Raw genomic sequence first — 14,479 nt, 5'->3', positions numbered from 1 at the left:
AATACATTAGCTCATCAATGAACATGATTTCTGCCCGAGTCCCATCAGATTGCATCGGCTGTGGGGATGAAGACGACAACACCCATGATTCCACGCTCAGTCACGGCATCATCAAACTACGCTTTTGTTTCTTGTTTGTTTTGAATATGTGCCCTCTAGCGATGAAAACGTACATATTGTGCCTTTAACATTATAATAATTCATTGATAAACCAGTGTTTTCTGTATTTTTGGTTTACGAGATGAAGTTGACGACACTGACTCGTCATCTCCACAATGGACATTCACATTTCCTACGGATTGCATAATCTGAAAATATTTGCTTTCCATCTGAATTGGTTAATTTAAAAGTAGAAATTTCGCTCTCTGTTGATACATTTTTCACGTCTGAGAGGCAAGCATGGAGTTTTGGTTCATTTGATTTATTTATTTATTAATTATTTACGCAAGTTCACAGAGACCTTGACGGCAGAAAGCGTATCCTGTTTGTTTTCATTATTTTACAAAAGCACAACATTTTGTTGTTATTGTGAGTGCACGTACACGAAAGTGGACCTTTTTTCAGATTCAAAGGATGTATTACTTTTATCTGTATGAGCAAAAATGACAGAGTATTTTAAGTTAAATGCAAATGATCCCACCGGCTCCTCCAAGTTAACTGTCATGCAGTGAGCGCACTACTGTTCAGCTTCCACACTCCGCACAAACACTTCAATAGTGCACATTTTTCTAGGTTAACGTTAAAGCTAGCGGCCATGTAATGATGCTATTACTTACATGTTTCAGATGATAAGCCATATTTGAGGTCGATGAACGAAATGAACGTTTGCATGTCCTGACTGATGTATTGTAATTACCACACAGACCAGCTGTTAATAATCTTTCTGTCATGGACTACTTGACTTTGCCACTTTCTGTGATTTTTTTTTCTGCGACTAAGATTTTGGTCACACTAGATTTTGAGACTCTTTTTAAAAACTTAAATTCAACATGTAACAAATTATAATACATCTAAATTGTAAAAGCATACAATCCACACTAATTTGTGGACAGCGCTGCAGTTTTAAATTTATGTTCTTTTAATTCAGATAAGAGGTCATGCTGTGACGTATCGATCTGCCGTTGGTCACACGGTATCACGTGATGCGAATTCACAGGTCAGAGTTCACCAAACTTGAACTTTTCTATGCAGCGAAATGCGAAATATCTTTGCACGGGCTTGCGTTTCCGGTCTGATGCATTCGCATGCTTATGAATGGAAGTCAATGGAACGAAAGGTCTAGTGTGACCGCGGCTTTAGTCGACTATTAGTGGGCAGCCCTACTTATTTTCATTGCTTAGTCTACTTTACTCTCAGAAAAATGTGCAAAAATCATACTTTTTGGGGCACATCAGTTTGTCACTGGGTGCTTTGAGGGACACCTTTCCACCTTATTTACCCCTAAAAGGTTCATAGTACCTTAAGGTTGGGGTGCCAATACTGGTTCTGGAGATCTACCTTCCTGCAAAGTTCAGCTCCAACCTTGATCAAACACACCCAAACTAGCTGAAGCAGGGTTAGAACTGAACTCTGCAGGCAGGTAGATTTCCAGGAACATGATTGGGCATGCATGCCTTAAGGGGTACTACTACATAAAGTATTACTACTCTAAGGTACTTAAAGGGACCTTTAAGGCAGTGGTTCTAAACTCTGGTTCTCGGGACCCACTGCTCCTCACATTTTGTATGTCTCACTTGTCCGACACATTCAGTTCAGTTCATGGAGTTGCTGATCTGAATCAAGTGTGTTAAATGAGGAAGATCTGTGAAAACAACGGAATACGCAGTATAATGCATGCCAGGCCAGTAGTTGGCAATGTCACCTTGTAAAGAAATACTAGGTATCTGCACACATACGTATTCCTATAGACTGAACATGTAATATGCATGCGCATGACGTCACCGTTTTCACGAATTTGAGTTTTCATAGTTTACACAGAGATATCATTTTCAAAACTTGCACTTCGTGTTTTCAAGCCTCCAAAACGCAGTTGTCGTGTAAATGAATGGCCAAAACACATTAAAATTGATCTCTGTTTAGTTACGCGAGAGTCTGCATACAATGTGCATGATACAGATTTCATCATCAAAATAGTATGCGCATACTATACCGTAAGCACCATTCGATTTTTGTAACTGTGTGTACTTTGTACAAGCAGGTCACACATTGCCATTGACTTGGTTTTGCAATAATCAGTTGAACTGATGATCTGAATCAAGTGCGTTAAATAAGGAAGACATACAAAATGTGCAGAACACTGGGTCACCAGGACTGGAGTTGAGAACCACTGCCTTATAGGCTACTACTATATAACGTATTACTGCTCCAAGGTACTTGTTTTATTTACCTCTAAAAGGTTTGTAGACGTACCTAATGGGTACTACTATATACAGTATTACTACACTAAGGTAAGGGATAAGGGTTACCCCTAAAATGTTCATACAAGTACCTTTAGGGTTACTCTATTACTATTCTGAGGCACTAAAGTGCACCTTAAAGATAAACAACATATTTGCCCCAGAAATGTTCATAGTAGTAGCTTAAGGGGTACTTCTACATACGGTATTACTACTCTAAGGTACTAATATGTGCCTTTTAATGGTAGATAAGTTACAAAGTTGTCCCTTTAAGCCCCTGTGAATAGCTGTATAAAGGTGCAATATTTGCAAATTTTTTCTGTCTTTTATTGCCTTTGTTAAACCAACTTACTGTTTTTGTATATGTTGTTGTTTTATATTTGTTAGTCTTCTAAGACCAGATTTTTTTGACTGAAAAGGCCCATTTGCATCAAATGTGGTGCAGAAAAAGTTTAGTGAATGAGTCTTTTTATTTACAATAATTTGTATAAATTACATTCTTTTTAAATCACACATCATCATAATTACTAAAATGTATCATTTTACTGTAGTAATACTAGTTGCATATGAAATCTAAAAGGAGGGAATATATTAGACTTAATTTCTAATACACCTGTGGTTGTAACACTAATTTGTCACAATAATAATTTGGCATTTAAAAATAGTGTAGAGTTGGATATGTTGAGAAAAAAAAACACTTTGGATGTTACGCTCATAATACAGGTAGAACACAATTAACCTCTCGACACTGTCAGATTGTACAGTAGTTAAGCCGTAATGCATGCTTGTTCATCTCAGTAGCGAGCCGTTAAAAGTTACACAATCAATGTTCCTCTTTTTCTGCTGTTCAGTATTCTGGTGTTATTTTCACATTTTGTATGAATTGTTCAAATCTTAATTTCCCACTTTTATTCCAGACCATCAGAATTTCTTTGGCATGGACGAGCGTTTGGGGCCGGTGGCCGTCAGTTTCCGCAGGGAGGAAAAAGAGGGATCAAGTGGGTCCCAGTACAACTACAGAATCATTTTCAGGACCACTGAAGTAAATACAACACTCTCTCACACACAGATGTCATTAAAGATTTTGAAACATTTCACACATTAATTTAAAGGAGTTATATAATTTTTTTCATTCAAAATGCTTTTAATGTCTACCAGAAAAAATGCTCCGGTAATTCTCCACCCTCTCCCTGCTTTTGATTTAGTTTGGAATGAATGAGATGATCACTAGAATGTTTTGCACAAATTTCCCCTTTAATTTTCTTTTTTTTTAAATCAAAATTTGAACATTATATTATTAATCATTATTAATTACATTAATATATTTATGAATGCATTTACATTGCTAAAAATATTTTGAAAAGTTTACATATGTGTTTTTGTTGAGTATTATATTTGATAAATCAGGCTTTTATGGCTCATATAGTATAAGAGAATATGAAGCTGAAAGAGGAGTAAAAAACACCTAAATTTTATTCAGAAGTCCAAACTGAGAAAAAAAAGTAAATAAATACATACATTTGGTGCAGCCGCTTTACTTGGTCAAGATTCAAATGCCTTGTAAATCAATCTACATTACATTATCGTCCTCAGTGGGGAAAATAAATATAAGAAATGTATATGATATACAGTATGACCCCTTTAAATCTACATTATGGTTATGCACTCATTAATTATTTGGTCCCTGCTGTTTTTCTGCAGCTGAAGACCCTGAGAGGTTCGATCCTGGAGGAGTCCGTTCCCTCCGCAGCGCGCCACACCACGCCACGCGGCCTTTCACCCAAGAGACTGCTGGAGTTTATTTTGCCCGATCTCAACCTACATTGCCTCAGACTGGCCTCCACTTCCCCTAAAGTCAGAGACACGCTCCTCAAACTGGACGAGCAGGGGGTAAGAGCTGTGATATTGAGCTGCTTTCTGTAGTTCTGCAGAACTGGCAGCTTGTGTTTGCTGACAGTTACCGTAAAGGCTGCTAGAAATAGTGTAGCAACAAACATCTTAAAATATTATATTGTAAATATATATATATATGTATGTAGTTGGTGCAACTTCTATTTTAAACACAAAGTCACGTGAACTGGCTTGACAAGTGCTGTTCTGCCTTGCTTCCTATTTTAGTAGTCTAATAAACCTGGTATTGTGTATTATGATTATAGTTAACTCTATGATGAATTGCTTTTGCAAAGTCACTGATAAATCCATCTAATAAATGCATTGATAAATGAAAAGGGGGGGGGTACATATTAAAGAGCTGTAATTCCTTAACATTTCCTCCAATGATGAGAATACCCTCAAATTAAAGATCAGAGTGTGCACTTTAAGTCCATCTTCATTACATAACTGTAACCTGAATATGTTTAGGTCAGCAGCTAAAATAATAAAATTGTGCCTGTGTCCAAATATGGACCTGACTGTATATGCCTGCTTTTGTAGTTACGCTTTTGCGCCTCGTACACTTTTGCATGCAATGTGAAACTGGCTTAATTACAAAATGAGGAAGAATGATGTTGGGTGTGTAAAAATCAAGTTGGAGAAGTAGCTGTAATTTCATCCTTTTTAATGTGTGTTTTATGTGTGTGTAAAGTTGAATTTTCAGCATAAGGTGGGCATTATGTACTGCAGAGCAGGACAGAGTACTGAAGAGGACATGTATAACAATGAGAGCGCCGGACCAGAATTTGATGAGTTTCTGGACCTTCTTGGAGAGCGAGTGCGACTCAAGGACTGGGAGAAATACAGAGCTCAACTAGACACCAAAAGTGAGACCAAAAATCATCATGCAGTCAGTCTTCATATAACTGCACTATAGTACAGTAGTATTAGTGTTATTGCATGTGTTGTATATAAGTAGAATGTAATTGCGAAATTTCTTTTTCTTTTTTATAGTTGTTCCACAAAAAGATAAATGTAAATTCACATTTAGGTGATGGCACATAAACTGTTCAGAAGTCTGGGATCAGTAATATTTTGTGTTGTAAAGAAATTAAAAACTTTCTTTTCAGCAAGAATGTATTAGATTGATTGAAAGTGACAGTAAAGATGACAAAAATTCTGTTTATAAGAAATGCTGTTCTTTTGAACTTTCTATTCATTAAATAATTCTGGAAAAACAAAAATATGAAACTGCTTTCAGCATTGATAATAATCAGTTTTTATGCTGATTTCAATAGGAAATCAGCATATTAGAATGATTTCTAAAGATCATGTGACACTGAAGACTGGAGTAATGATGCTGAAAATACAGCTTTGCATCACAGAAATAAATTACATTTTACTATATATTTAAATGGTAATAATATTTCACAATATTACTGTTTTTAATGCTTTTTTTTTTTGTTTGTTTGTTTTAAATTTAATTGCAGCTGACTCCACCGGTACACACTCACTGTATACTCGCTACCAGGATTACGAGATTATGTTCCATGTCTCCACCATGCTTCCATACACACCCAACAATACACAACAGGTAATCCACAGAACCCTAGAATGTCCCGTTGAAACTCAGCACCACTTACAGTATATCTCTGGAAAGGAAAAAAAAAAACATTGCTCACAGCACAATGATATGAATCAGCAATAGGTTAAGTATTGAGATATGCATGTGCAAATCACCTGGTGTCTCGCCTTGTCCAAAAGAAATATACTTTAGTGCACATTGAAAAGCAGTACTTATTACAGAATAAGAATATACTTAAAGGGGTCATGAACTGAGAAACCAAAATTCCTTTGATCTTTTGACAAATAAGAGGTTTGGCCCTGCCCACCAATTCTAGATTGTTGTACTATACAATTCTACGATCGCTGCCTGTTTAGCCCCACCCACCGATTCTACATTGTTGCCTGTTTAGCACCGCCCACCAACTCTACGTCGTTGCCTGTTTAGCCCCGCCCACCAATTCTACGTTGTTGCCTGTTTAGCCCAACCCACCAATTCTACGTTGTTGCCTGTTTAGCCCCAACCCCAGATTCTACATTGTTTCCTGTTTAGCCCCACCCACCGATTCTACATTGTTGCCTGTTTAGCCCCACCCACTGATTCTACATCACTGACTGTTTAGCCCCACCCACCGATTCTACATTGTTGCCTGTTTAGCACCGCCCACCAACTCTACGTCGTTGCCTGTTTAGCCCCGCCCACCAATTCTACGTTGTTGCCTGTTTAGCCCAACCCACCAATTCTACGTTGTTGCCTGTTTAGCCCCACCCACCAATTCTACATTGTTGCCTGTGTAGATCCACCCACCAATTCTACATTGTTGTCTGTTTAGCCCAACCCACCAATTCTACATTGTTGCCTGTTTAGCCCCACCCACCGATTGTACATCGCTGCCTGTTTAGCCTCGCCCACCAATTCTACGTCATTGCCTGTTTAGCCCAACCCACCAATTCTACATTGTTGCCTGTTTAGCCCCACCCACCGATTGTACATCGCTGCCTGTTTAGCCTCGCCCACCAATTCTACGTCATTGCCTGTTTAGCCCAACCCACCAATTCTACATTGTTGCCTGTTTAGCCCCACCCACCGATTGTACATCGCTGCCTGTTTAGCCTCGCCCACCAATTCTACGTCATTGCCTGTTTAGCCCAACCCACCAATTCTACATTGTTGCCTGTTTAGCCCCACCCACCGATTGTACATCGCTGCCTGTTTAGCCTCGCCCACCAATTCTACGTCATTGCCTGTTTAGCCCAACCCACCAATTCTACGTTGTTGCCTGTTTAGCCCCACCCACCGCTTTTACATTGTTGCCTGTTTAGCCCCACCCACTGATTCTACATCGCTGCCTGTTTAGCCCCGCCAACCGATTCTACAACCCACCGCTTCTATATTGTTGCCTGTTTAGCCCCGCCCACCGATTCTATATTGTTGCCTGTTTAGCCCCACCCACCGATTCTATATTGTTGCCTGTTTAGCCCCGCCCACCGATTCGCACCTGAGAGAGGCAAGCACTGGTCTACGCAGAATCCAAATGATAAAGATGACTCTGAATACAAGACATTGTGCAGTGCCAAGTTGGGGGGGGGGGGGGGGGGGCCAGTACCAAATAAAACAACAGAGGCAGTTCATGACTCTTTTAAGTGTGAACAGAATATAATGCTTTCAATCACTTAATTGCATCTTAATTATTATTTAGGTTCTCACTTAAGTAGGACATAAGTACATTTTATATGTAATTTCATACTTATACTGTATTGTCTTTGAAATATGGTTAAAATACTGCTGAATGTACTGAGAAGCATTTATGATCAACTAAAATATACTTTAATGTAATTTTTAATGAAACTTGTATGTCATGTATTTAAATATATTTGTAATTACACATTTGTAATGATGAAGCTGCAATTTAGAACATTTAAAATATATTAACTTTTGTTAATTGCAGTGATTGTAATATTTATTGTAATATGGAACAACACTGTACAGTTAAGATTATAATCTAGTACTTTGCATGTGCTTTAGTATGTTAGTCAACACATCAAAGTAAGTGTACTTCTTTAAAACATGAGTTATTGTTAAAACATAATGATTTAATTTGACATTATTAGAAATGCTTTTTAAAAGTGTACTTAACTGTGTTAAGAAACAGTCTATTTTTGAGTCACTTAAGTGGCCTTTTCATTATTATTATCTTCAAGTACAATTTTAAAAAATACATAAACTTTTTAGATTTGAAATACACTACAAATACACATTCAGTAGAATTAAGCAAACTTCTTTTTCAGAAGGGTCTGATGACTTTAGTATAATGCACTTTTCATTTAAGTCACTGCATTTAGAACTGTGTCTTTTTCGCTATTTATCTTCTAGTTGCTGAGGAAGAGGCACATAGGGAATGATATCGTCACAATAGTCTTCCAGGAGCCTGGTGCTTTACCTTTCACCCCCAAAACCATCCGTTCTCACTTTCAGCATGTGTTCATCATCGTCCAAGTACACGAGCCCTGCACCGAAAACACCTATTACAGGTAAGACAGCAGACAAAAAGAACTGAAGAAAAAGAAAACATAAAATGTTACAAATAAAATTAAACATGTCTTTATCTCCACCTTTCTCAGAGTTGCAGTAACTCGTTCCAAGGACATCCCTCTCTTTGGTCCTCTCTTCCCTAAAGGTGCACGCTTCCCACGTTCTCCTGCCTTCCGGGACTTTCTCCTCGCCAAAGCCATTAACGCAGAGAACGCGGCGGAGAAATCTGAGAAATTTCGCTCTATGGCCACACGTACGCGGCAAGAGTACCTAAAAGACCTGGCGGAAAACTACGTCACCACAACGCCCATTGATTCTTCCACCAAATTCCCCCTGCTGTCGCTGGGCGGGAAGCGCAAGGAGAAGCTAAAGGGAGCTAAAGGTGCAGAGCTTCACAGCGCAGGTGCTTTAGTGTGGGCCGTCACCGTCGTTCAGGGTGGCGAGAACAACGGTCTGAGCCTGTCCTGTCTGCTCGGCGTATCGGCGGAGTCGGTCGTGCTCATAGAGCGATTCACTCGAACCGTCATATTCAACTGCAGCTGCCGCGATGTGATCGGCTGGAAGGCCGTGACCAAGTCTGGAGCTCAGGGTGGCCCTTCACTGGATATCTTCTACGAGAGAGGCGAGGCAGTGACTGTGACGACATCAGAAAGCCAAGTTGAGGATATTAAGGAGGTTGTCCAGAGGCTGGAGGTGAGATTTACTGTAATATATGAATAACATAAAAGAATATTGGAGTATGTTTTAAAATAATCTACTACTTCAGTCTTTCTACTTCAAATTTCATGTTTAAATCTTTCCCCGCCAAACACATAATTTTCCGGGTTTCCATGTTTTCGTTGTTATACACTAGGGGGCGCTATTACACATCTCCTGAACGAGTCTAGGCGATCAAAAACACAGACCAGGAAGACGCAGAAACGAGCAATCTCATATGTATGCATATGCGTATGAAAAATAATGCGATCATTAACACTTATCGCATATAAATGAAAACTACAAATTTGTGTCCTATCTAAAGTGTGGAAAGATTCTCCATCCCTCCCCAAAATGGCAGAGCCTTTTCCACCACCCAGGTTTATCTTGCAGCAATAGCAACCTGTTATGTACTGGTTTATGAAAGTTGTTGGCTATTGAATTACTTTAAGCCGACGATTCTTGTATGAGATCTGTCCATGGTCCTGAAAGCACAGTCTCAGCCGCCATCCAAGTATGTAACATCAAATATATAAAAAACAACAAGCTGTTGTACCCCTAAAGGTACTGTTTATTTGTTCATCATGACTGTATTGCATTGCATTATACAGTCAAACCAAAGATTTTTCAGACACCTGATATTATTTTTTTATTTATTTTTTACTAGTGGGTGCAGGACAGTTAATTTATGTAAAGTGAGGATAGCCAAATAAAGTAAACTGTGACATATTATACCCAAAAATTCTTCATGCAGTGGACTACCAGTAAAATTGATAAATATTTGGGACCAAAAATTTGTTCAGACAGTTTGACCTGTGTCAAAGTGTCTTTTCTTTAATTGCTAATTCAACCTTTTTACACCACAGACTAAACAAAATTAAGCATTGCTTGGTAATTGGTTGACCTAAATTGGTATTATCTAATTGTGTACTTAAATTTAACAGCTGACAGCTATTCAACTGAATTCATTTGTGAGACAGTCTAACAGAAGGATGGCATTATCAAGATGAATTTGTTCTGACAGTTTAACTCTGAGTTCTTGTCATATTTTATTACCATTTTCTAAACTATAGCGAAAAAGGTATCTGAATACATTTTGGTTTGACTGTATGTTTAGATCATCAAACTAAGCATTTAAATATCATCTTAAAATAAATATTATTGGAGATATAGGGTGCTGTCTGATATTTATACCATTTTATGCAAGTATGTGCTATACTGTTATCTCTGTTATACTACTAATATTATCTTATGTTTTTACAAGCTATCAGCATCTGCACCAAATTGCATATTTTTGCTCAGTTTGAGTCTATGAAGAAAACAGAGCTGTTTTTTCCTCCATATTCTCACTTTGTCAGACTATATAAGTTATAAAACCTGATATGTGACCCTGGACCACAAAACCAGTCATAAGGGTAAATTTTTCAAAATTGAGATTTATGCATCAGCTGAAAGCTGAATAAATAAGCTTCCCGTTGATGTATGGTTTGTTAGAATAGGACAATATTTGGCCGATATACAACTATTTGAAAATCTGGAATCTGAGGGTGCAAAAAAAATAAAAATATTGAGAAAATCATCTTTAAAGTTGTCCAAATTAAGTTCTTAGCAATGCATATTACTAATCAAAAATGAAGTTTTAATGTATTTACAGTAGGACATTTACAAAATATCTTCATGGAACATGATCTTTACTTAATATCCTAATGATTTTTGGCATAAAAGAAAAATTTATAATTTTGACCCATACAGTGTATTGTTGGCTATTGCTACAAATATCCCCCAGCGACTTAACACTGCTTTTGTGCTCCAGGGTCACATATATCAAATATGATACTTAACAAAAAAACTTAAAAAAAAAAAAAAAAAAAAAAAAAACTGTTGTGTCTAATGGTTTATTATTTCATATGTCCGTCTTTACAGGGTTAAGACTTGGAGCTCTTTATAATGTGCTGTGTGCTGTTTTAACATGATGCTCCTGTACTTCCCCGCAGCTGGTGACGCGAGGCTGTGAGGCGCGTGAGGTCACTCCCCTGCGGGACGGTGTCGGCCAGCCGGGCTTCCTGATGAGCGAGGAAGGCTTTGTAACGGAGCTCCAGCGGTTCGGATACGCGGAGAGCGGCGGCCTGCAGCTGGGGGCTCGTGTGGTTCGTCTCTGTGGGCAGGTCCTGGTGCACCTCAGCCTGGAAGAGCGGAGCCGACGCCTCCGCACGGCTCAAAAGATCCACATCACAGTCATTCCTCCAGACGAGAATGGAAAACCACGCAGGTAATAGAGGTGACGGGTTATGAGGAAGTGTGTGTGTCAGAGGAAGTGGATAAAATGGGGGGATGATGTAAAGAATGCATACACTGCAGTGATTTTGAGAGAAAAGTGGGCTGACGAGTTACAAATAGTAAGCAGTGAGTGGAGTGCTGTTAATAATGTAATTAATAAATGTAATGTGTATCCCGTCACAAACCACAGCTCAAAAGTTTAAGGTTGATAAGGAATTTTATTTGACATTTTTGAAAGAAGTATCTTTGCTTCCCAATATGAAAGCCAGAGTAATTAATCATATATTTGATCATTTCCAGAATTATAAAAAGGTTTTATCTCACAATTCAGAACTGTGAGATATAAACACAGAATTGCAAGATAAACACTCAGAATTTTGAATTTTTTTCTCAGAATTCTCAGTTTGCACCTCACGATTCTGTTTTTTCTCTCTATTATTTTCAGCGACAAAAAATGGTAATGTGACATTTTATCTCACAATATGCTATTGCGTTGCAATTACCTTTTTTAATTTTCTTTTTTTTTATCCCATGGTGGAAACAAGATTCCATATACCAAGGATGCATGTATTTGATAAAAAATACAGTAAAAACAGTAATTTTGTGATATATTATGGCAATTTAAAAGAACTGCGTTCTATGTGAATATGTATTATAAATTGTAATGTATTCCTGTGATGCGCAGCTGTATTTTCAGCATCATTACTCCAGTCTTCAGTGTCACATGATCTTCAGAAATCATTCTAATATGCTGATTTGCTGCTGAAATTATTACCAATCATTATTGGTGCTCAATAATTAATAATTATTCTTATTATTGTCGATGTTAAAAACGTTTTTGCTGTTTCATATTTTTGTGGAAGCAATTTTTCCCTCCAAGGATTCTCAGATGAATAGAAAGTTATAAAAAACAGCATTTATTTGAAATGTCCTTACTGTCACTTTTGAGCAGTTTAATTCCACAAACATTTTAAAATTAAGTTTAATTTAAGTAGTGAAAATAATTAGGCTGACAAACTTGATTGCAGTTGCCGTGGACTGACAATACATTGACTTTTAAAGCCACTTTTTGTAATATCCGTCCAATACATTACTCGTCTGCCACAATTATTATACTGCCTCTTGAATTATCTATTATCTAATTACCTATTGTCTACCTAATATCTTCTTATCTATTATCCAATTATCTATTTGTACATATGCATTTGTATTGTATATTTTTGTCTATGCTCCCTAGGGAGGGAAACAGATGGATAGAGAGGAGGAGGGAGCATATGAATAAAAGACAGACCTCATTATATTGACATGAACATGTTTTAGTCAGTGTTTCACCAGCTGCTCAGATCTCATTCAACTCTCATAATGCTTATTGATCCATCCAACACACACACACACACACACACACACACACACACACACAGATCATGGGTTAAAATGGCATTTTGTTCAAAAGTGACTTATTCAACATGCTTTACGTAAGTCTTTGATTATATAATATACTTCAAAAAAGAACACCAAAATAGCAGCATTGATCTCTTCTTTTAATTTTCTTTTTTTTTATCCCATGGTGGAAACAAGATTCCATATACCAAGGATGCATGTATTTGATAAAAAATACAGTAAAAACAGTAATTTTGTGATATATTATGGCAATTTAAAAGAACTGCGTTCTATGTGAATATGTATTATAAATTGTAATGTATTCCTGTGATGCGCAGCTGTATTTTCAGCATCATTACTCCAGTCTTCAGTGTCACATGATCCTTCAGAAATCATTCTAATATGCTGATTTGCTGCTGAAATTATTACCAATCATTATTGGTGCTCAATAATTAATAATTATTCTTATTATTGTCGATGTTAAAAAACGTTTTTGCTGTTTCATATTTTTGTGGAAGCAATTTTTCCCTCCAAGGATTCTCAGATGAATAGAAAGTTATAAAAAACAGCATTTATTTGAAATGTCCTTACTGTCACTTTTGAGCAGTTTAATTCCACAAACATTTTAAAATTAAGTTTAATTTAAGTAGTGAAAATAATTAGGCTGACAAACTTGATTGCAGTTGCCGTGGACTGACAATACATTGACATTTAAAGCCACTTTTTGTAATATCCGTCCAATACATTACTCGTCTGCCACAATTATTATACTGCCTCTTGAATTATCTATTATCTAATTACCTATTGTCTACCTAATATCTTCTTATCTATTATCCAATTATCTATTTGTACATATGCATTTGTATTGTATATTTTTGTCTATGTTCCCTAGGGAGGGAAACAGATGGATAGAGAGGAGGAGGGAGCATATGAATAAAAGACAGACCTCATTATATTGACATGAACATGTTTTAGTCAGTGTTTCACCAGCTGCTCAGATCTCATTCAACTCTCATAATGCTTATTGATCCATCCAACACACACACACACACACACACACACACACACACACAGATCATGGGTTAAAATGGCATTTTGTTCAAAAGTGACTTATTCAACATGCTTTACGTAAGTCTTTGATTGTATAATATACTTCAAAAAAGAACACCAAAATAGCAGCATTGATCTCTTCATCCATGACTAACAGTGAAATGCACACGCAGAAATAAATGAGCGGAAACTTTCTTTGTTGTTCTTCACGTTCTTTTCCCGTTGTTCTTGTGCTTGTCTGAGTTCAGGAGTTTCTCTGAGCTCTACCAGAAGGCCATCCAGGACGCGGAGAGCAAATCCGGAGAGGGACGGTCAGGCGAGGCCTGGGTTCTGGATGACGATGAAGAAGTTGAGGTTGATGGCGGTGGAGGAGAGAAAGAGGAGAAGAAACAGATTGAAAATAAGACGACAGACAGGGAAACGCCAAAGCAGGAGATACACGAGGAGCAGATGGGATTTCCGGAGCCCATGGAAACAGATTCGCTCCTCTCTCCACCCAGCCTGCCTCTCATACGGGCGACTTCCCTGCAGGACAGCATGAAGAGCCAGAGCCCTGAAATCACCCCCGTCTCTCTCACACGGAGCTACTCGCTAGAAGGACACGCTCCGTATCAGGACATCATTGAAGGGTATACAGATTTCTGTTTGCCTACATCTCATTTCATTTAGAAACTGTGTACTCCTTAAAGGGATAGTTCACCCAGAAATGAAA

The 14,479-nt window shown here is 37.7% G+C and overlaps 1 protein-coding gene across 1 annotated transcript in view; it reads left to right on the top strand.

Moving 5' to 3' along the window:
- sipa1 (signal-induced proliferation-associated 1) overlaps window positions 1–14,479 on the top strand; it is a 49,541-nt gene that overhangs the window by 17,891 nt on the left and 17,171 nt on the right. Inside the window, exons 4-11 of the mRNA XM_016293243.1 lie at window positions 3,314–3,438; window positions 4,098–4,286; window positions 4,981–5,155; window positions 5,759–5,862; window positions 8,206–8,363; window positions 8,454–9,057; window positions 11,055–11,329; window positions 14,016–14,396. Of these exons, the coding sequence (XP_016148729.1) occupies window positions 3,314–3,438; window positions 4,098–4,286; window positions 4,981–5,155; window positions 5,759–5,862; window positions 8,206–8,363; window positions 8,454–9,057; window positions 11,055–11,329; window positions 14,016–14,396 (2,011 nt within the window). The remainder of the gene's footprint in view (window positions 1–3,313; window positions 3,439–4,097; window positions 4,287–4,980; window positions 5,156–5,758; window positions 5,863–8,205; window positions 8,364–8,453; window positions 9,058–11,054; window positions 11,330–14,015; window positions 14,397–14,479) is intronic.

Source organism: Sinocyclocheilus grahami, unplaced genomic scaffold (genome assembly GCF_001515645.1).
Source record: "Sinocyclocheilus grahami isolate Dianchi unplaced genomic scaffold, SAMN03320097.WGS_v1.1 scaffold300.1, whole genome shotgun sequence".
NCBI lineage: Eukaryota > Metazoa > Chordata > Actinopteri > Cypriniformes > Cyprinidae > Sinocyclocheilus > Sinocyclocheilus grahami.
This window is presented reverse-complemented; position numbering and strand designations above follow the sequence as displayed.